The following is a 23,328-nucleotide window of genomic DNA, read 5'->3' as shown; positions in this document are numbered from 1 at the left end:
ACCACTGAACATTAGTGTGAAAATATTAATTATACAGCATATCAGATTTGGAGAAATAATACAAATTTCCCATGAATATTTATTATTCTAGTAAATGTTTGATGTGATGAACAGGTGAGATGATCAGTGGGGCTGAATTTTTACCTTCATTAGGACATGGACTGAATGATGGAAAGAGTTTCTCAGTGAAAGTTTGACCAGTGAAAGAGTAGATATGAGATCTGTTCTCCACATCATAAAAACAGACCAGACCCTCCTCATAATCCACAAACACCCCCACCTTCTGTGGACTCACTCTCAGACACAGAGAGACACAGGGTGAAGCACAAGCTCTATAATCATTCTCATCCCTCAGAACTACAGTCCACTGTCCATCCTCAGGACTCGCTGTGATCTGTCCCTTCCTGTTAATAGATTCTCTGACCACTCCTAAATCCCATTCAGTTTTTCCCTTCACCTGCACCTCAAAATAAAATCTCCCTGAAGAGAATCCCTCTTTTCCCAGAACACTGACACAATAATCAAATCTCTCTGGATTATCTGGGAGACTTTGCTCAATATCTCCATCCCTCTCTTGTTTTCTATCTTCAGACAGGATGAGATCTGGATGAGCTGTATCAGGATCCAGAGTCACATCCACTGAGAGAGATCAGAGAATATGAATCAATCTAAAGATGTTGCAGGTTTATAATTGTAGAAGTGAGTATGTGTATGTAAAGTTATTAATGTTAGTGAATGTGAGAGAACATTGAAGATCACACATTGTACCTGCATAGTGCTGCATCCTCCTCAACACTGTCAACACAAATCACAATAAACATCATAAATATATTAACTAAGAAACCTATAAGCAAAGACAGATGACAAGAAGTTATAACTATGTCTCTATAGCAGATGTTTTACCAGTTTGAGTGAGTTTGTCGTCTAGAGTCTCCTGCAGTTGAGTCAGAGCTCTCATTAGAGTCTCCACACTCACATCAGTCTTCATACTGATCTCAGACCAGTTCTTGGTGTGTGGAGGACTGTATAGGGATGGGTCAATCTACAGTAGAAGAGGAAGAAATCCCTCAGTATGAGGAGAAAGAGAGAGCGAGCCAAAGAGAGAGAGAGAGAGAGAGAGAGAGAGAGAGAGAGACTGACCTGTATGAGGTGGAGATGATTTTCAGTGTGTGAGAGCATTGAACCCACAAGCATTGCGTTGTTGAGCTTTGCTCTTACCACTGAGCTAGAAGAAAGCCAATGTAATATCAAATAATTTCAAATAATTTAGTACCAGTACACATAAAGATAACCTACAAGTTGCTGTATAAAAGTACTTAACTAATAGTTTACTGTGAGTAAACTTCAAAGTGTACTTTCATAGACTTAACATGCGCTAAAAGTTTGAACTTGTAAACTAACAAGTTTACATGGACTATAGTACGAATGAAAACCTAATCGTATTCAAATAGTACACTTTCAAGCATACTACTAGTCCATTGATATTAGTACACTTAATAAATGAACTTTACTTAAATATACTTAAAAAATGAACTTCAAGTATACATCTTTTTTATAAGGGTCAGCATGTTAAACACAACTTTTATCATTTGTTGAAAATTATATCAATTCTTTATGACCCTGAAAATATTAAGCAAAGATTTGGTGTAATGACTGGAAGGTAACATGACTAAATTAAATACTAATATAAACACCGTCTATTTTATTATTTTAGTACGTAATGTTTTATTTATTAATTTATTTATATTTTCATTCAACTTTAGATCTGTAATAAATGTAGAAAATCTACATTTTCAGTTTTTTCCTATGTTCATCTTCTTTAAATGGCTTGAAACGGCATGTCTTCAGTAAAGTTTGATAGCATGCAGTTACTCTCATAAGCATGAGATGTCGCTGTTGAGTCATGTTCTTATTTTGCTCGATGGGCATTATTTTAATCAAATTAAGAGACCATTTCATACGGTTTTTTTTCTGCTAAGAATGTGTTTTATATGACTGCATTATTGACATTGTGTTCAGCTGATAAGAAATACTGCAATTATTGGTGTAATTTTTTATTCTAATTGGGTGGGCAAGACAGGCGTTTAGGTGGGCTCAGCCCACCCCTGCCCATGCCTAGAGCCGGCCCTGCCCTGAAGCCATGCATATGTATATATTACATTGCATTTCTATCAGTAGATCGTCCAAACAATTACACATTGGACATTTAAGCAATATAAAAATGTTTAATAAGAGTGTGAACTCTAGTGGTTCAAAAAGCAAACAGCATACTTCTAAATACACAGAGATTTTCAGACAAAGCTTTTTTCTTTTTGCAGTTTCCATTTGAAATATGCCTAATTTCTTTATTTTTTCAATATTCGATGATAATGGAGTCTTTATATTGATATAATGGACATAAATATTTAGGACAACAATTCTTTGGAAAAACAAAACAACAATTAAGAGTTGAATATTGTTCCTGCACAAACATTTTTTGCACAAATATTACACAAAAACAATAAATCATCAGAATTAAATAAATGTTAAAAAAAGCAAAAATAATTGAGACATCAGTAGAACCAAAATGAAGTTATATGCTTCCCTTGGAAATTTAACACCAGATCAGTTATGTGATTGGTTGACTTACTCAGAGCCATTGAGAGAGAGAGTTGTGCCAACGGAAGTCCGAAACGCTATTCATGGAGCCTTCGGATAGTTCCAGGGAGTTATGTTTTCTCTTTAAATGCTTTATTTTCTTAATTTTTGTATTCATTAAATGGCTTTCGTCGTTAGATGGGTTAGAAGTTTACCTCAGTTGGTCTGTTTAGTCGCAGCTCCATGCGTTACTGTTAACTTCCGGGAACTATTGAAACTGTGAAAAAACTGTTTCATTGGAGTCAACGAAGAAGACGTGACTCTCTTTCTCAATGGCTCTGAGGTGGGCCAAGTAAGGATTAATTGAAGGTTTCAAAATCACAAAACAATTCGGAGATATCGTTTCAAAGGTATGAGCTGTGTAGGCTATATACAAATATAAATAATCAAGTCATGTAATGAAATGTTTGATGTTTAGGCATTGCATACAGGCTATGACAAAACATTTTTTTCATGTGTATTATAATTTTAAGGCTTTGTTTTGACCTGACATACAGGTTCTACGAATGTTGTTTAAAAATAAAATGTATTTGTGTACAGTTGAAAAGTTGTAAAGAGTCATTTGAAAATAACACATTGTAGTGTTGTAATTGCAATACTGTGAAACCGTGACACTTTTGCCAAAGGTTATCATATTGTCAAAATATCATACCGGCTCATGCCACACAGGACATTGATCACTTAATACAGATCTAACAACAAACCAAATCACAGCAATTTTCATTGTCTGAGAAAACAATTATTGTTAATATTTAGCCTGAACATTTTTAACAACAAACAAAATGACAGCGTTTGGCATTGTCTGAGAAAATGTGACTTCATATTTAGCATGAAAATTTAATCACAGCGATTTGTATTATCGGAGAAAATATGACTGTTGATATTTAGCATGAAAATTTCGAACAACAAACAAAATCACATCAAGTTGAATTATCTGAGAAAACTTGTTGAAATCCTAATTCTAAATATTAACAATGTTAAGGCATATTTCAAAGGTAAAGTATCAGCAAATGACATGAAACAATGGGCAAGTTAAAGATAAAATACAAAGAAAGACGAAAATAGCAACAGCTTAAATTTCTTCAATGATTGGCTTTATGTGAAAAATACGTCAGTGGAATCAGTAAACGGTGCTTTAGAGACAGAATAGCAAGCTTTATATTTAGAAGTAATGTTTTTTCCTCTTGTGCTTTTCTTATGACAGGCCTGTTGAGTATGAAGCAAATGCATGTGCACTGTCTGTCTTCCTCTCTCTTTCTCTTTCTTTCTTTCTTTCTCTCTCTCTCTTTCTCGCTCCCTGATATCTGAATACAGGCTTGCGATAAGTAAGAAATTAGTCCTACCAGAGCATATGAGGACAAATACCATATAAATGTCTTGAGATAAAACAATGGATGGACAGTAGGCTACGGTTATGACATTATTCAGTTAAACTTGCCACTCTGATATGGAACTGTAATTTGGATGACAGATCTGGAAAAACTCCATAGATGTGAGTTTAACTAAATAATATTGTACAATCTTAGAATGTTCATTAGCCAATCAGAATGAAGCAGTCAACAGCCCCGTGATATAATTAAATTGAATATGATGTAGCATTTGAATAAATACCCATGCACATTTCGATATCTAAGGAAGAAATGGTTTCTCCAAGGTGATCTGTCTCTCGCTAATCGTCTTTATTCCTATGCATAAGGAATCGTGAATTTTCTCCCAGGCCTCCAGCTCTGATTTCCACACAGCTTCCCTGGCGCGGATGAGCTGAGAGACCTCACTCTCACTACCTTCTGCAAGACTCATGCTTTCTGTGATAAGAAAATAGGCATCCAGGCCAATAAAAAGAAAATTTGCTGCGACAGATGCGACTCTAACAGACTTTGTGATCAACAGTGTTTCTGCTTTTGCCACCTTAGACAGGCTTATAGCCACCTGTGGTGTTTCAGTGACTAAGTCCGTCACTGTGATCTCGGTTGCTGCAATTAAATTTGTACTTTTTTGCTCAACAACATCTGCAACTACACCCAGTGCATCCACACCAGTTTCAATCCCTTCTCTAGCCATGTTTAACACATCCTTAACATCAACTCCACTAGGCTGCACTAAAGGTCTTTCACTGTTGCCTGCTTCTTTCAGACAGAATAAAACCTCGCTCATATCATCAACGTAACTCTTAAAATAACTTTGTGCATTGTTCTCATGGTGACTGTTGACTGCCATTTCAGTGACCCCTGTTACAATAGCATTGACTCCACTGATGCCCGCCAGACCGAGCCCTGCCAGAGATACAACCAAAGATGCTCCTGCAGTGAAAGGGGCAAGAATAATGCCAGCAATAGACAAGCCCCCCCCTACTATCCCCACTGAACTACCAGCCACAGTAGATATACTGGCCCCCTTCTTCATCTCGTTCAGCTTAACTGCTGTCTTCTCCAGATCAGACAGGAACTTCCACATTCTAGAGCGACGTTCACTGAATAAGTCAATGAATTCCTGAGCGTGTTCCTGAAAAAGGAACGCCAGTCGGGTGGGCTGGTCCATCCTGGACAAGAAGAAAGAAGACAAATTTGATCAAATAGTTGACAATCCACCTCTCTGGCACTTTTTCATCAAACCATTTTGATTTCAAAATAGCATGAGGTCTCACCTGATTTCACGCAACTGGTTCAAATGATGAAGCATTTGTTTCATGTTGTTCTCACCTGCGTTCAAAATGAGCTGCATAAAAGGTTGATCCATTTTATGTCTGTAAAGAATTTAAGTGTCATTAACTTTGTGTAAGAATTAGTGTAAGACTTAATAACGTTTGTTTATCTCAACCTTAAATGAAAAAAAAACATATCTACTTACTTATAGATGTCTCCTGACAAGACTGAACTGAAAACATCATAAAATGTTTTATTTATTAGTATTAGTACAAATCTGAAGTGATACGTTTTGGCCTGTTTTTTTACCCAATGCATTGTAGGTTGTAAACTTTTACCATTCATCGTAGCTCTCAAGAAATTTGTATTTATTCAAAATGGAGTCTAAAAGTGATTTAATTCTGTCATCATTTACTCACCATCTAGTCCTTTCAAACCTGCTTGATTTTCTTTCTTCTACAGAACACAAAATAAAAATTGTGAAGAATGTCGGTAAACGAACAACGAGGATCCCCATTCACTTCTACGGTATAGACACAAAATAAAGCAAGTGAATGGGTACCGTTCACTTAAGTTGAACATTCTTCAAAATATCTTCTTTTGTGTTCTGCAGAAGAAATGATGTCATACAGGTTTGAAATTACTGCTCCTCCAATGCATTTAGTACATAAGGTTAAGATTTCAGCTACTTGAAAATGTGAAATGTGCTGAAAAAGGATTTGCTGAAATGGCACAACTAGTGAATTCACCCCTCAACGAGTGCGTTTACATGCACAAAACAAACAGATATCTATCAAAATTCTGCTTATCAAATAAACACGGTTGACGCATTTAAATGACATTACACGTTTTCAGTGTATTTAGCATAATCGGAGAACGATTTTTTCAAAGCACTCAATTTTCAGCACTCAATGTTCAAAAATGCTGGTCCCCAATCTTTTCATTGCAAAAAAAGAAATTAGTTTGAAAAAAACATAAAGTTGATTTCATGATGGCAATTTTGTTATTTTAATCAGAAACTTAATGACTCACCTTTGTCTTAATATCTTACAAAGCTTTTTTGTATTGAGTACATAGTTGTCTAGCTGATAGACCAAGACATTCACATTCTGGAGTATAGGACGGAAGAAGGTTTCTGCATTTCTTTTAAAGTGAATGAGGAGAGGAGCCACTTCTCCTGCCGCTATGATGACTGACTTCAGACTTTCAGGGCTCTGTCCCCTCAGTAGGAAGATATGTTCACTGAAAACATGGCGTGAAGTCACTGTTAGCTTCTCCACAGCATCCAGGAAGATCTCAAGTTCCTTCAGCCCCATTATAGTGTCTGCGAGAACGGCATCCAGCTTCTCCTCCTCATTTTGTCTCAACATAATGTCTCTCATCTTCTTAAGCTCTGCCTTTCTCTCAGAGATCCATTTTTGTTCTTGGTCACAGAAGTCCCTCACAGTCTCAATATAATTGAGTGTTTCCTCAACATATTCTATCAACCTGTCCTGTAACTGTGTCCTGTGGCGCAGTACAAAAAAACAATGAACATTAATTGATATTAATAATTTTTAAAATAATTTTAATTCATCACATCCACCTTCGCTTCTATATGTAAGCAAAAGGCTTGTGCGGATGTTATATATATTAAGTTATATATATATATATATATATATATATATATAAGGCTATACTGTATATTGTGCATTTTCTCAGGTTCAGAAGCTTGGAGCACTCAAAAATGCCACCAAACTTCTGGTTTGCCCCTGCAAAAAATGCCAATGCATAATAAAATAAAATTGTTTTACTACTTTCACGATTATGATCAAATATAAAACAAAAGCTGAAACTTAAAAACTCCCGATTACGTCGTTCAGATCTAATCACGCATCAGAGATTTATTTTCGGTGTTTTGAAAGCAGGATATTTTTACACTGGTTTTGGATATGAAGTAAAATATCTGAATACTGTCAACCACACGTCACATTCGCATGTTTACGAAGTAGTAGCTTTTCAAACGTACAGGCATTAGTTCATAAATAGTTTCTTGATACATTAATGTTCATACATATTACGTGTTGTAAAATAGTTTTAAGTTTGTTTGCGGTTCACATAAGCCTGTGAAAAACTAGCCGCCATTTTGTCTGTGATGGCAAATGACGCCTCTCGCTGAGGTCAGAGTTCATCGATCTGCCCCAAGTTAAAAAAAAAATCTCAGAGGTCAGAAACCCACCTCGTTTGCCGTTCCAGACATACACTCGTTGAGTTTGGCAAAACCCTAAATCAGAGTTATCTCGAAGTATAAGTTTTACAACAAATCAGAGACAAGGCTTGCATGTTATGAACAATCAGAAGTTTAGATGAGTCACTAAGTAATAGTTACTAAGTAATTAGTTACTGTAATTTAATTACTTTCCCCTCAAAAAGTAAGTAAGGGTAACTCTTATTTTTTCTGTATTTTCATTGCAGTTAATTCTGATGTTATTGAACTAAATACAGTGTAATAATGTATATTCAATAGTGGAAATGACATCAAAATTATAAATCTAACTTTAAAATGTATGCTTTAATGTATCCTTCGGTCAGTTAATAAGAATAATTTCTGAAGTTATTTATTATTTATCTGAATGAATTAAAAAAGCTGTTTCATGTCTATCCTTGAATCAATTCTAATCAAGTGTCACGGTTGTTCTATGTTTTGTTTGTTTTTTCCTCCCATTGTTCATTTCATTATTAGTTAATTAGTTTTCACTTGTGTCTCATGATTAGTTTATCCCCAGCACCTGTTGATCCCTCGTTATATGTTGTATTTAAGTTCTCCCCTAAAGTGTATTCTTTGTCGGTTATTGTTAATGCTACGTGTGTAAACTCATTGTTTTCTTGTTTGCCTTTTGGTCTTTTATTAAAGTACCTATTTTGGATACCTTTTTGTTTGGACACTACCTTCTACCCGCTACGCGTGACATCAAGGTTGATGTAGAATATAGAACGTAATTAGTTATTAAGTAATTAAACACTTTTTGGAGAGAGTAATTTGTACAGTAATATAATTGCACTATTGAATATGTAAACGGTAAATATGAATTCATTTCTTTTTCAGACTAGCTTACCCGACACTGGATACGATGTAAGTATGACGTAATAGAATGAGTATGGCTATCTGTTTATTCATTCACAGTTCGATTTGACTTTCATGTAACTAAAGCCTGGAACATACTGCAAGACTTTTGCTCAGATTTTGAAATGATAACAATGAATGATTTTGTTGTAATCTTGTAGTCCTCTGTAATAATGAGTGCTTGTTTTTTGTGCACTAGGCTCATCTGCCTCTACAACTTTTTGTACTTTTCATTTTGTTTTTTGTATAATTTACTTTTGAACTTAATATAATATTAATCTGACAACATTGTACAATTGTTTTATAAATGCATGTATGGCACATTTGAGCCTTTGAAATACAGCATCATAGGCCTGTATGCAACATACAGTTTAAAGATGGGTTTTTTTTTATGTTGATAATACTTAAGTCAACATTTGAGATTTGAAAGTACTCTGCTGAACAAAATATATAAGACTAGCCTAGTGGTTTAGCAATATTTTACTGCAAAATTGTTACACATGCACCTTTTAAATCCTGACTTAACATTATCCAAAATATAACCGTATCTGCAGACCTAACATGATCTACTGCATGTACCTTAAAATACTCTGTAATATAACTGTCAATGTGACATTTTCATGTTTAGCAGTATTTTCGTGTTGTTTTTCTTGAACAATGAGCTCGTCTAAATATTGGAGAAAGCTGATATTCGGCCCATCCGATGTTATATGGTTCAAGCAACACAGATTTCATCTTTAACGTTAGCCTGCTTAAATCAGCCTGAATCCTTAATTTATATATTTTCCGTGCTGTGTTCATTGAAAAACCAAGCGGATATCTATTAAGTCCTCATGCAGGCCTGCAGATATCAAACTGACATTGTCAACTCACCTGATGTCCATGCCTGCTTTGTTTTATCAAATCCGGAATGAAAAATCATAAAATAGGAACACTAGAAGATCTTAATGGTTTACGATCTGGTTTCCATGCAGGACTACCGCATTTACTTTCCCTTCCTCAGCTGTATTGGTCTTCCTGTAGAAATCAATAAAAAACACATGAGCGCAACTGCAGTAAAATGAGTTAAAGGTTAACCCCCCCGAAATGTCTGATGTAATATAATGATTTTCGCTGACTTTCTGTTTATTCACAGTTTAAATAAACGCTTGTCTTTCATGTTACTAGAGACTGGAACACTGAAAAAAATGAATCTTGAGTGTTAGTAAATATTACCCATGCAAATCAGTTAAATTTTACTTTCATATACTTGGTAGCAAAGTAAACTATATGTAAACTTCCTGAATTTACTCAATAAAATTGAGGCAAGGATTTCCACTCAATTAGATTGAGCAGATTTTGTTCTATGTTTTAAAGTAAAGAGTACCTAAATTTATCAGATATGAGTCATGACACACTACAATAAATTAGATAAAGTCTACCTAGTATTTCTCAATATGACTTGCTTATAAAAATGGAGTAATATTAGTTTATATAACCAAAAAAAATTCATCTGCTTATTATGAATGATAAATATTGAATAATTTAACACTAAATATGACTTATTCAGAGGAGCTTGAATTGACATACAAATGGTCAGAAACAGGAGATCACATCAATTGCTTTGATTAACCAAATCACAAACGTCTACAAAAGCCCTTTTTGACAATGAACAAGATTTATTATATGTCACCATTATTGCGATCAGTGTTCACTTCAGTTGAGCAGCAGATATCATTACCTAGAGGCCAGCATCGCAGCTGCGATCGCCCCACAAGGGCCCGTGCTTCCATCTTCATTGTGCCGCAGCAGACATCACTCACTTAGAGGCCAGCATCGCAGCAGCGACCGCCTAACAAGGGCCATTGCCTCCATCTATGTTCTGCAGCAGCATACATCCCTCCCTAGAGGCCAGCATCGCAACAGCGACCGCCCCACGAAGGCCTGTACCTCCATCTAAACTCAGCCACAGCAGTCTCATCTAGAAGCCAGTATTGCCTCAGCGACTACCCCAACAGGGGACCCATGCTTCCTCCATCTCTCTATTCAGCCGGCACCCTTCCTCCAGAAACCTCAGCAGTGCCCGGTTCAGTAACAACTGAACTCTCTTCAAGACTCTGCAACAACGGCTATCATACCAAGCAAGACCGGGTCACCCGCAGCCCATACCAGCTTCGTTTTGGGGGTATATGTGTACATAACTCTGGCTGCTTTCCTGCACTAGTTGCATCTCTTGCAGGGAGTGTTCCGGGTTCAGGCTAATGCCGGATTCAGAGCCCTCACCTCGGACCAGGGGGGAGTGCTCTGAGCTCGGAAGAATGAACGAGCTCAGAGGCCTCTCCCTGACCGCACACCAAATACACTTACCCTCAAACCTACACCATTATCTGCATATGCAAACCTGTGAAATTATCTTTAATTAACTAAGTTCAGGAGGAGAAGGAGCAGATATTTAACTCGACAGGTCAGATTGCTATCACCAATCACAGAAAATGACCTATCTGTTCAAGAGAGATAGAGCCTCTATAAATAGTTAAGACATCTTACCTTCACTCTCTCTTCAGTCTCAAGCATCCCACCACTACCCCGGCCCCTCACCTGGAGCCCCTTGTCTCCAGCAGGACACAAAAAGGGGGGGTTCCGGGTTCAGGCTAATGCCGGATTCGGAGCCCTCACCTCCGACATCTGCCTGTCTTCGCCATGTTGTGACAACGTAATGGATTAAAAGTTTAGTGTTAGTAACCAGCTGGAAATTTAAATATATAATTTTTCTATTGATAGGCGCACCTGCAGAACAATTAATTTAACTTGTCCATATTGGCCCATGACTTACACTTTCTTTGCAAATAAAATCGATATCCAAGCCAATACAGATTTCATTTGTGATGAGATTTGAGGCTTTAGTAAACATTGAGGTATCCTTCTGTCCTTCATCCACTCTACCGATATTATTTTCTGGATAGGTTGCGGAGAGTGCTAATGGACCTCAGGAAGGCCGGCTCAACGACGAACCCCAAGAAATGCCACCTTGGATTCGCCGAAGCCCAGTATCTGGGATATAGAGTGGGGGGAGGATTAATCCAACCCCAGGTGAAGAAGGTGGAAGCCGTTCGGAACGCCCCCCAACCCCACAACAAATCCCAGGTACGGGCCTTCCTGGGGCTAGCGGGCTATTATAGGTGCTTTATACCCAACTTTTCGTCCATAGCCAGTCCCCTGACCGACCTGACCAAAAAGGGGCAGCCAAACAAAGTCAAGTGGAATCCGGAAACGGAGCAAGCTTTCCAGACACTGAAGGAAGCCCTGGCGTCATCACCGATCCTACACGCTCCGGATTTTGGCTGCCCCATTGTCCAGCAGAGAGACGCATCGAACACCGGATTGGGAGCAGTACTGTCCCAGCTGAAGGACAGGATAGAACACCCAGTGGTGTACATCAGCCGGAAGTTGACTCAAGCAGAGACACAGTACACTACGGTGAAGAGGGAGGCCCTGGCCATAAAGTGGGCAGTCCTGGAGCTCAGGTATTTCCTTGGCCGAAGTTTTACCTGGGTGACAGACCATGCACCACTACAGTGGATGAGCAAATCCAAAGACACTAATGCCAGGATTACGAGGTGGTTCCTGACGCTCCAGGACTACCACTTCACTGTGAAACATTTGGCCAGGTCCTCCCACGGGAACGCCGATGGTCTGTCGAGGAGTGGTCAGGAGGAACATCTCGGTCAGGTGATACCCCCCTCCCACTCAAAACATTTCTCCGTCTCCCCACAGGACTAGGTCGACACTTTGGGGGGTGGAGTGTGATGAGTCAATCCTGGCGCTATCAGCGTCGCCATGGAGACGGAGGCAATCGGAGTGGCGCAGCTGGCACTCGTTACAGCCGGATGCTAATTATCAGCGGCTACAAAAGCCGCTGGTAAACAGACGAAGGTGAGCAACGTCTCCAAGAGACTTGAATGTCACTGAGCTATATCTCTGCTTGTGTTCTACAGGATCGGATGTCTAAAGACCGGCTAAGGAGCACTCCAGCAAACCCGGAGTTAAAGGACCCGAAAGGACAGATTCATAGTACTTCAGGAAGAAGGAACAAGAAGCATGTAAAGACGCCAGTTAACCACGCGTCTTGGAGCAATCCTAACTCAGTGGCATTTCAAGCAACTTGTATAATAAATCAACTCAACTTTATTTATATAGCGCTTTTTACAATTTTCATTGTTACAAAGCAGCTGTACATGAGACACATTGAATACAAGTAAAACAATTAAAGGCATATACCTGTAAAAACAAGAAAAACGTGAAAACAACAAAGACAGACATACAAATGGTCCACACCAGACGCGATTTCTTTAAGACTGCAAGGGAAGCTCAGCTTCCCCTATAATTGTCAAAAAATGAATGGTCAAATATATGTACTATTATGTTAACATTTTCTTGACTTAAAATGCGTTAAACACGTTCATCTCGAACGAAAACAATTTCGTTCAGAATCAGCTACTTAGGTCGGCTGACTCGATTTCCTTCTCATTCATTCCCGTAGCGTACAGTGCATTACTCTGTTGAAGCCCAGCGTCCATTGACTTGGACTCAACAGTTTTTTTCAGTGCTTAGAAACAAGACGGTCATTGGATAATGCTGCGATTATGTCCCGCCCACGGACGCTCATCGTCTCTGGGATGAATGGAGGAGTGGGCTGGCCCGGACTCCGAGCGTCTGCGTGATGATTGGAGGGTCTGTCATCTCTTTTTAATCCACTTTTATGTCCTAAAACGCTCGTTTTTTGGGGTCGACAGCTTATAAAAACGTATTTCTTGTTTGTTTTTTTAGCTCGTTTGCTATACACATATCACATATCACATATCAGCTTTTAGACTTTTTTTTTTTATAAATCATAAATGACAAGGAGGCGGCAGCTTCTCGCAATTCAAAGAGACGGTTGGCGTGGGCGTGGTCTTCAGATTATGACGCGTATCACTCTGTGTCTCCATTTCCAACTCAGTCCCATCGCGGATTTTGCATGTGTAGTCGAAAGACAAACTGCTGCAACCTTCATCGTATATTTCACACAATTCACCACATTCATTGTTTCAGTTTAACATAATTCCCACATTTCCTCCCGTTGAGTTAAATATATATATATATATATATATATATATATATATTAGATCGTTTGTTCATTAATTCATATAGTCTGAACTAGCCAGCTAGCAAACTGCACACGATGGCAGACAGTGCTAATATTGTCGACCTGATTTTGGCAAAGCCATTAGAAAGTCTTCCTTACGAGGAGAAACTTAGAATTAAACAGCAGGGCAGATAAACACCTAAGATTGATTTAGTGCAAAAGATAGGGAAAAGTAACAGGTCTTTTCAGCTCTCCTGGTATGACAAAGTTAGCTGGCTGACTGGAAGTGCTGTGAAAAAGAAAATGTACTGCTGGCCATGTCTCTTGATTGAACCATCTCATGGATGTGTTGTTTGGTCAAAATTGGGGTTTGGAGATCTGTCAAACTTTGACAGGGCATATAAAAGGCATGAAAATAGCAATGAACATGTGAGTGCATGTGCAAGATTAAGTTGCATGGGCAGGATCAGGGTTGAGCATGCAATCAATGAAGGTGCTCGCATTCAAGTGGCTAAACATAATGAAACTGTTAAACAAAACAGGGCCTTCCTAAACCGCCTTATTGATGTGAAATACTTGCTTGGCCGGCAGGAGCTGTCATTTAGGGGACATGATGAGAGTAGTGAATCATCCAACAAGGGGAATTACAGAGAGTTCACAGAAACATTAGCTAAATATGACTCTGTCCTGTCCACACAATTCGAGTCCTCAACTGTGTTTTCTGGTATGTCACACACTATTCAAAATGACTTGATCTCTGCTCTTGCAGCCACCATTTCTGATCAGATCAGAGATGAAATTCAGGATGCTCCCTTTTTTGGATGGCAGGTGGATGAAACCACTGATATATCCTGCCGTGCCCAACTCTCTAACATTGTTCGCTATGTGGATAGTGCAGGTAAAATTCAGGAGCGCTTCATTGGATTTTTTGATGTTTCTGGGGGGCGAGATGCTCAGTCCGTTTTTGATGTTTTAAATGAGAACATGCAGGGCTACAATTTTAAGGATAAGCTTGTGGCACAGACCTATGATGGGGCTGCTGTCATGGCTTCAGCTCTCAATGGTCTGCAGGCCAAAGTGAAAGCAATAGCCCCCAGTACAATGTTTGTGCATTGCTATGCACACACATTGAATCTGGCGCTGTCACAGGGGGCCAAATGCTTGCCTGAGTGCAGATTTTTTTTTGCATCACTCTCTGGGTTTGCCACATTTTTCTCAAAATCCACAAAGAGGAAGTCTTTTCTGGAGTCTGCAGGCTGCTCAAGGTTGCCCAGAAACGCTCCTACTCGATGGAATTTCACATCACGGATAGTGAGCACTGTGGCAAACAATTATGATGGCCTCCTGCAGACATTTGATAACATCATTTCAGATATGACAATGGATGATGATACACTGTATTGTGCCAAAGGCTTCGTGAGGAAACTGGAGGATTTTGAGTTTGTGTTCATGTTGTACACATTTGAACAAATCTTCTCTGAGACTGATGTGGTCTTTGATATTGTCCAGCAGAGAGCGATGGATGTTCTTTACTGCAAGAAAAGAATTAAGTCTCTTTTTGCATTTGTCAAAGAGAAGAGGTCAGAGGGGGCTTTCCAAGCTGTTTATGCCAAAGCAGCAGATCTCACATCAGACCCAAGAGATGAGCCCATGAGAAAGCGCCGTCCGACCCAATTGCAGGATCCCCAAGAGCGCTACAGAAATCTGTACATGGCCATCCTTGATAACATCTTGGAGCAGATTCCTCAACGTTTTTCAAATTTGGAAAGTATGCTTTTCTTAGAATTAGTCAATCCAGGGAAATTTGATGACATGAGACAAGCATTTCCAGAGGAGTCCTGAAAAGTTATGGCCATCACTTTGATTCAGGGAGACTGAGGTCTGAACTTCAAGTCCTGTATTCAGATCAGGACTTGCAGAGTAACAGGGGAAAGCTGTGTGATTAATTGGTGTTCCTTAAAGACATGGAGTTGGACAGTGCAATGCCTCAGCTTTACAAACTGTTCTCATTAGTGGCAACAATTGGAGCTACATCTGCAGGTGTAGAAAGGAGCTTCTCCTGTTAAAAGCGGCTCAAGTCCTACACCCGTAACACAATGGGCCAAGGACGTTTAAGCAGCCTAGCTCTGCTGGGCATTGAGAGGACACTGGTCAAGTCAGTGGAAAAGACGCCTAGTTGGTATGACAGGGTTACAGAGCATTTTCTTGAAAAGGAACGTAGGGCAGAATTGACATATAAATAAATGGACAATTTTTATGATTTAGACCGAAAATGAGCTTCCCCTCTTTAAAAGATCAGCAGCCGCCACTGGTCCACACACACAATATGCATGCATACTTACACACATTGACATAGACGCACACACACACAAACACACTCCCACACACACACAGTGAAAGCACACATTTGAGATTTGATTTTGAATTCTAAAGCAGCCCCCTCCCGGCCAGGCAAATAGTGCAAAACAATATGCAAACGGTGGCGAGGAACCCAAAACTCCAATCGAGAAAAAAAACTTCGGGAGAACCCAGGCCCAACCTGGGGAATCCAGTTCCCCTCTGGCAAAAGCTGCTGCCTCTGCACAAGCTCAACAGTGCTTGCACAACAAGGCTACATAAAAAATAAAAAAACGTAATAAGGTAAATTATAGATTTAAGATTATCATTAACAATCTAATAGCATTTGAAATGTTGTAGGAAAATCGTGTCAAGTTGCCGCATCCTTTATCCAGCTCTATCATCTCAGCTCTTGTCAGGTCACCGCTTCCCATTCTCAGCTCTGCCATCAGGTCTGGGCATGAACTTCATCCTGCGGTAACCTTGGAACAAAGAGACAAGACTGGCTGAGAGTAGAGTACTGTTCTGCAATCTTTGATGCAACAGGTACATCATTTGTTGTTGGATGTGTTCCTGGTTCCGGTTGATCTAAATAATGCAGCCTAGATCCTCTGAGGATTAATATTATGGAAGTGTAGTGTATGCAAGATTAAAAAGATGCGTCTTTAGTCTAGATTTAAAAAAAAATACCCTTCGGGGGTGGTAAATTGTACTTTTGTGTGCGTGTCGTTGCTTCGCCCGTCACAACATATATAAAAGTGTGCATACACATATATACATTTCTCACATATACATGTATACTTTTGGATGTTCAAGCAAACACATATGAAAATCAAGTGCGCCTCTCCTTGAACTGCCACCTTACCGTGGTGGAGGGGTTTGAGTACCCGAAAAACCCTAGGAGCTATGTTGTCTGGTGGTATATCCCTCTGGTAGGGTTTCCCAAGGCAAACAGGTCCTAGGCGACGGGTCAGACTAAGAGCGGTGTAGCGTTTTTAGCTGCAGGTTAAATTAAGGATGAGTTTACTCAACAAATAAGATTCTCCACCAGATCTATCAAGATCAAACATATATGAAATGAGTTATTTAAAATGTCAATTTCAGTCAAGGAATTAGTTTAGCTCAAAGGAAAATATGTATTACAATCGTCATTACACATACATATCTTACTATTTCTGATTAGCAGTATAGTGATAAAAATCCTATATGTATTCGTCCAGCAAATGCCTTAATGATTTTAGACACTAACGTTATCTCATGACTATAAGTAACGTGACTTTACCAAACAGAATTAAGAGCAGAGGTAGCATAGATCGAAACACAGTTTAAGTGACCAAGTTTGTGAGCGTGAACACAGAGAACCAATCACAAATGCCTTTCTGGTTTTTATTAAACTCTACTCTACATGGTAAACATAATGACGACAGACAAATACATGAAACACAAACGCGCTAGGATGCGCAGAGAGAGAGAGAGAGTGAGTGAGAGGGCATGGCCGCGAGGCAGGTAAAACATGTCTGAAAACCAATAAAATCATCTTTAACAAAGAGGCACGCTCTTAACGCAGCTAATCTATATTTAGAAACGGATACTTGCAATCTCCTTTTTGGACCAATATCCGTATGCGCGTGGATGGAAATCTTGAATGGTTTCTGAATGCAGTCCTGTTGAAATGCTGAGTTTGAGTTCTGAGTCTAAAGTTCCATGGCCTAAACGGACTCCCCAGAGGGGAGCCCCAAGAGGGGGTGTCCGTTGGAATGTCCTTCTCGTCCTCTTTCTTTTCCCTTCCGATTCCAAAAAGTCAACTAAAACTTGGTTCGGTGATGGTGTTTTAAATGCATACCTGCCCTGCCCCCAGATGGTCTGCGGGCCAATGCCATGAAAGTGATAAGGGGGCCTAAGAAGGTTCCTTTGTTTCTCATTGCACCTCATTTGCATGGCTCTGACAGTATGGTCAGTTTGCATTTAATACCTAAACTTAGTTATGGACATAGTATGATGTGTGCTATGTTTTTATAACATAGCTCATCATATAGGGAATTCAAAGATGTGTAGTTACATATGAAACATGCAAGGCATTGAACTGTGAACGTATGAATACGTCAAATGAACCCTGAATCAAAACTTGCATATCTAACAGTTACAGGGTATATAAAATAGCATGAGCGGCAACACACAACCTAGACATTTAGATAGATTTACAAAAAGGATAGTTTAAATCACATAAGTTCCTATTTGTCAGAGAAGTTTCTCTGGTTAGCCTCAGATGTTAAGTTAGAGATGAGACACAGACTTAATCACTTATGCTTTGAAGCAAATGAGTCGTTAACATCCTACAGGGAAACCAAATGGTTATCCCACTATCTTTGAGAGTCTAAACCCTAAAACCAGACCCCATGGAGCCAGGTTTACTATGGTCTTTGAAGATGTTATCTTGAAACCAAAACAAAAGGGAGTGAGAGGTCGAATGGCTTTCCTCACACTGATCCAGACACTACAGCGGTTCAAAAAACCCTTACGATGCCTATAAATTTGAGGACCGTGACGTCGCCCGGCTTGGCGCAGCCGGGGCCCCACCCTGGAGCCAGGCCCGGGGTTGGGGCTCATATGCGAGCGCCTAGTGGTCGGGCCTCCCCCCATGGGGTCCGGCCGGCCTCACCCTCCCGTGGACCCACCAAATGCAGGAGGGACCGTTAAGGGCTGGTGCTTAGTGGATCGGGCGGCAGTCGAAGGCGGGGCCTCAACAACCTGATCCCTGGACACGGAATCTGGCTCTAGGGACATGGAACGTCACCTCTCTGGCGGGGAAGGAGCCTGAGATTGTGCGTGAGGTTCAGAGATTCCGACTAGAGGTAGTTGGGATCACCTCTACGCATAGTTTGGGCTCTGGAACCACACTCCTCGAGAGAGGATGGACTCTTCACTACTCTGGAGTTGCCCATGGTGAGAGGCGGCGGGCTGGTGTGGGTTTGCTTATAGTACCCCAGCTCAGCCGCCATGTGTTGGAGTTCACCCCGGTGAATGAGAGGGTCGTTTCCCTGCACCTTCGGGTCGGGGATAGGTCTCTCACTGTCATGTGCGCCTATGGGCCAAACGGTAGCGTAGAGTACCCGGCCTTCTTTGAGACTCTGGGAGGGGTGCTGGAAAGCGATCCAACTCGGGACTCCATCGTTCTGCTGGGGGACTTCAACGCCCACATGAGCAGCGACAGTGACACCTGGAGGTGTTCCCTCCAACTATCGGGGATCACACTTCTCAGCCTCCACGGGAAAGTGTGCTGGAGGCTTCATGAGACTTTGCCCAACCAATCCACATGTGTTTTGTGGATTTGGAGAAGTCATTCGACTGTGTCTCACGCGGCATCTTGTGGAGGGTGCTCTGGGAGTATGGGATTCGGGAACCTTTGCTAAGGGCTATCCGGTCCCTGCACGACCGGAGCAGGAGCTTGGTTCGCATTGCCGGCAGTAAGTCAGACTTGTTCCCAGTGCATGTTGGACTCCGGTGCAGGGCTGCCCTTTGTCGCCGGTTCTGTTCATAATTTTTATGGACAGAATTTCTAGGCGCAGCCAGGGGCCGGAGAGCGTCGGGTTTGGGGACCACACAATTTCATCTTTGCTCTTTGCGGATGATGTTGTCGTGCTGGCCCCATCAGACCAGGACCTTCATGATGTACTGGGACGGTTTGCAGCCGAGTGTGAAGTGGCTGGGATGAGAATCAGCACCTCCAAATCCGAGGCCATGGTTCTCAGTCAGAAAAGGGTGGCTTGCCCACTTCAGGTGGGTGGAGAGTTCCTGCCTCAAGTGGAGAGTTCAAGGGTCTGGGGGTCTTGTTCTCGAGTAAAGGAAGGATGGAACGGGAGATTGACTGACGGATCGGTGCAGCTTCTGCAGTTATACGGTCGCTGTACCGTCTGTCGTGGTTAAGAAGGAGCTGTGCCGCAAGGCGAAGCTCTTGAATTACATGTCAATCTACGTTCCTACTCTCACCTATGGTCATGAGCAGTGGGTCATGACCGAAAGAACAATATCCCGGATACAGTTGGTCGAAATGAGCTTTCTCCGCAGGGTGTCTGGGCGATCCCTTAGAGATAGGGTGAGAAGCTCGGTCACTCGGGAGGAGCTCAATGTAGAGCCGCTGCTCCTCCACATCGAGAGGGGCCAGCTGAGGTGGCTCGGGCATCTTTTCCGGATGCCCCCTGGTCGCCTTCCCGGGAAGGTGTTCCGGGCATGTCCCACCGGGAGAAGACCCCAGGGAAGACACGCTGGAGGGACTATGTCTCCCGGCTGGCCTGGGAATGCCTCGGTGTCCCCCCGGAAGAGCTGGAGGAAGTGTCTAGGGAGAGGGAAGTCTGGGCATCCCTGCTTAGACTGCTGCCCCCGCGACCCGGCCCAGGATGAAGCAGAAGAAGATGGATGGATGGATGGAAGTGCTTTCTAATGTGAAAAGTAATTTTCTACAGTTCGTTTTTGGTTCTCCAGGTAAGTTTTCTTTACGGTAATAGAAAGTTACTTTCTGGTTCTCATAACGCTCTGGGACGTTACTCGAAAGTTATAGAAACCATGAACCTAACGTTTTATTTCCGTAAAGATAACCAAAAACAAAACTTAACAAAACTTTCTGGGAAAGAAACGTTCCCAATACGTTAGCCTGGGTTTTCTCGGGTGCGTTTGGCCTACACGTCAGTAATGAATCTATCTATGGTGTGCTTTTATTCATCGCTTGTCTAATCTAATTAAAATAAGTAAAATAAATCCTCACACACAACATGGAGGATGAAATCACTGCTTTATATTATTCCTTTCGCCTATTAATTCCGTTTTCATTACTGAAGCAGCAGGTTTAAACAGCGCAGAATATAATTTATTTTATAATAAATGTCATAAGAAGTGCCGTAAAAGCATCAAGTGTAATCGACCGCGATCACTTGACTGGTGCTGAATTTGAGAGTTGGGTCGATCTGGTCGAAACTCCTTGAACCGTTTTTTCCATCATCCGAACGCCTTTTGAACGGGTATTCTTGTAAAGATAAAACCAAATTTTCTTTCATCTCGAGATAATTTCGCTTGCTTACTCATTAATCAGTGCCTGTCAGTCAAATGACAATCTGCTCCTGAGCGGCACTGAGACGCGTTGAGAACGGTCCAGTCACATGAGGCCAAAAATATAAAAACAATATTGATTCGCTTACAACAAAAGTAGGAGGGTTCCCAAGGACGATTTGAAACAAGCCAATTAGAACTCAGCCTCAAATCACATGCTTTCAAATACGCACCTAATTAAACACTCGTTTGTCCGGCGCAACGCTCACACGTCTGAACAAAATTCAGTTTTATTTTCTTTTTATAAAAGATAATATGTCGAACAGTGTAATAGTTTGACTAAACAATGTTATTTCATAATTAATTTGCGATATATTAACTTATTTTTGCCATATTAAAGTAGCTTTCGTCTCTGGCTAACTTTATGGGGGAGGCGACCCAGCGCCCCCTATTGACCGGCCGCCACTGATTGTGATGATTATGGCTTCAACCCCAAATCCACAATCTCAGAAAATGAGAATATTGTGAAAATGTTCAATATTTTAGGCTCAAAGTGTCCCACTCTAATCAGTTAACCAAGCCAAAATACCTGCAAAGGGTGCCTGAGCCTTTAAACGGTCTCTCAGTCTGGTTCAGTAGGAATCACAGTCATAGGAAGAACTGCTGACCTGACAGTTGTGCAGAAGACCATCATTGACACCCTCCAAAAAATGTTAGCACCAGCCTCCACTGTGTGCGAGTATTGTATAGGTGTGTTTGCACACATCGAGCTTATATGTATGACCGAAAAAATGTATATGCATAATACACAGAAAAACACGTGTTCCCGCAATACCACCCCATAATATTTATCTTAATTATATAAATAATAGAAGGCCATTTTGAACCCCTAATGTTTTTATTTCAACAACAAGCCTGTCTTTCCAACCGACAAAAAAGTTAAGCAACTGCATAGGACCCACAACCAGGGGTGCCGCCAGAAATTCTGGGCCCTATGGAAACCAAAATTTCTGGGCCCCCTACATTTTTTACAGATAAAATTTAACCCAATAAACATGCCCTGTATACTTAAAAAAAGATACTTAGCACATTGCATAGTTAAAATGTCTAAAGATGAGTACAAAGCCTACAAAAACAAGAATTTTTTTTAGAAATATGTACTTGTTTACATAAAAGGGAGAACATGTATTATCTCAATTGCAATTGCAAGCACAAGAGAACATTATGTATTGACATATACTTAACATGAACAAGCTTTAGCTGGGTCAAACTGCTCATTCAGGAAACATCAGCTACAGTAGAGACATGTTTTATTCAATTTTATATTATATTTTTCTGGGGCATTTTATTCATATTAAGAACGTCAAGTTTGACAGTATCGATCTTAGCAGCCGCACTGTCACTTCACAGAACACACGACACGGCAAACTAATTTTGTAATTTTTGAAGCGTGTAGATTACTTTTTGTTTTGCGAAGTTATCATCATGTGGCGAACACAGTAGATAAGACGTGTTTAGAGGCTTCAATCTTCGCGAAGTTTCGCGCTCAGGCTCACCTTGTTCGGCTGAGACGGGGACGGGGGGTGGGGGACGTGGGTGTGCAGCAGCCGCTGAATCTGTGTCTACGAGACATGATAACCCGTCCCGGAGACAGCAGAGATGTTATTATTGTTGGATGTAAATCATAATTCAGTAATTATTTTACTAAGCTCGCTAGATAAAAGCAGGTCATGTAGCAACAAAAATAAGTTTTGGAATACAGGAATATGGCAAGCTACCTTTCTTTTTGAAAAACTGTGTGACATACTGTCGACTTTGGCGTTCTCTGTCTTCTCTTGACTTCTTTTCCTTCCGTTTTTGTTTCCCTGACTTTTGATGTGACGTGTCTGCGTGTGTCACTGTCTGCGGCAAGTCCAATAAGCAAGAGACGCTACACTAGCGAGCGCAGGTGGAATGAACCATTGTGAGAGGGAGCAGGGAGGGTTGTGACCGAAACAGTAAATACATTATTTGTTTTTTAAATATTAAATCTATGGTCAAAACGGACAAAATACACATTTAGTGCACGAGGGGCCCTAGCATATTTAATGTATGTATTAAAAAAAGAGAAAAGAAATAGGAAAATAAAAAGGGGGTCTGCTCTTCTGGGCCCTAAATCAGGCTGGGCCCTTAGAATCGTCCTAACCTTCCACCCCTTTACGGCGCCCATGCCCACAACCACCAAGTACTTGCCCATAACATCTTAACAAGACTCACACTGCAAGCAACAGACTAGCCCCTATTTAGAACTGCCTGGAAATCAACTGGAGCAGCATAGTAAATACATTGCAACACTCTATCATCAACACAAAAAATGCTTTAAAAAAGCTCAGCAGCCACTAAAAACATCTAGGAACATAACTGTCTATTCGATTTAGAGTGCTTTTATTTTGAAAATCCCAAATTACGCTTTTTCTTATGTGCAT

At 40.7% G+C, this 23,328-nt stretch overlaps 2 protein-coding genes across 5 annotated transcripts; both read right to left on the bottom strand.

Moving 5' to 3' along the window:
* Positions 1-82: 82 nt before the first annotated feature.
* LOC130417514 (erythroid membrane-associated protein-like) lies at positions 83-1,194 on the bottom strand. Its single transcript, XM_056743117.1, has 4 exons — positions 1,141-1,194; positions 904-1,042; positions 769-795; positions 83-639 (listed from the first exon to the last, which is right to left on the bottom strand). Exons 1-4 carry the CDS (start codon positions 1,192-1,194, stop codon positions 83-85), a joined length of 777 nt encoding a protein of 258 aa, XP_056599095.1.
* A 1,017-nt stretch (positions 1,195-2,211) lies between these two features.
* LOC130420612 (apolipoprotein L3-like) lies at positions 2,212-23,062 on the bottom strand. Of its 4 annotated transcripts, XM_056748039.1 has the most exons (6): positions 22,642-23,062; positions 22,420-22,485; positions 6,312-6,785; positions 5,485-5,511; positions 5,282-5,380; positions 2,212-5,176 (listed from the first exon to the last, which is right to left on the bottom strand). In XM_056748039.1, the coding sequence occupies exons 3-6, from the start codon at positions 6,659-6,661 to the stop codon at positions 4,267-4,269; spliced, it is 1,386 nt and encodes a 461-aa protein (XP_056604017.1). In that variant the 5' UTR covers positions 6,662-6,785; positions 22,420-22,485; positions 22,642-23,062; the 3' UTR covers positions 2,212-4,266. The 4 variants fall into 4 exon arrangements, with proteins under 4 accessions (XP_056604017.1, XP_056603998.1, XP_056604026.1 ...); XM_056748020.1 differs by having other exon boundaries at positions 22,420-23,062; XM_056748048.1 differs by lacking the exon at positions 22,420-22,485.
* Between the last annotated feature and the right edge of the window lie 266 nt (positions 23,063-23,328).

This window comes from Triplophysa dalaica, chromosome 1 (genome assembly GCF_015846415.1).
Source record: "Triplophysa dalaica isolate WHDGS20190420 chromosome 1, ASM1584641v1, whole genome shotgun sequence".
NCBI lineage: Eukaryota > Metazoa > Chordata > Actinopteri > Cypriniformes > Nemacheilidae > Triplophysa > Triplophysa dalaica.
The sequence above is the reverse complement of the archived record's forward strand: the minus strand, read 5'-3'. Positions and strand labels throughout refer to the sequence as shown.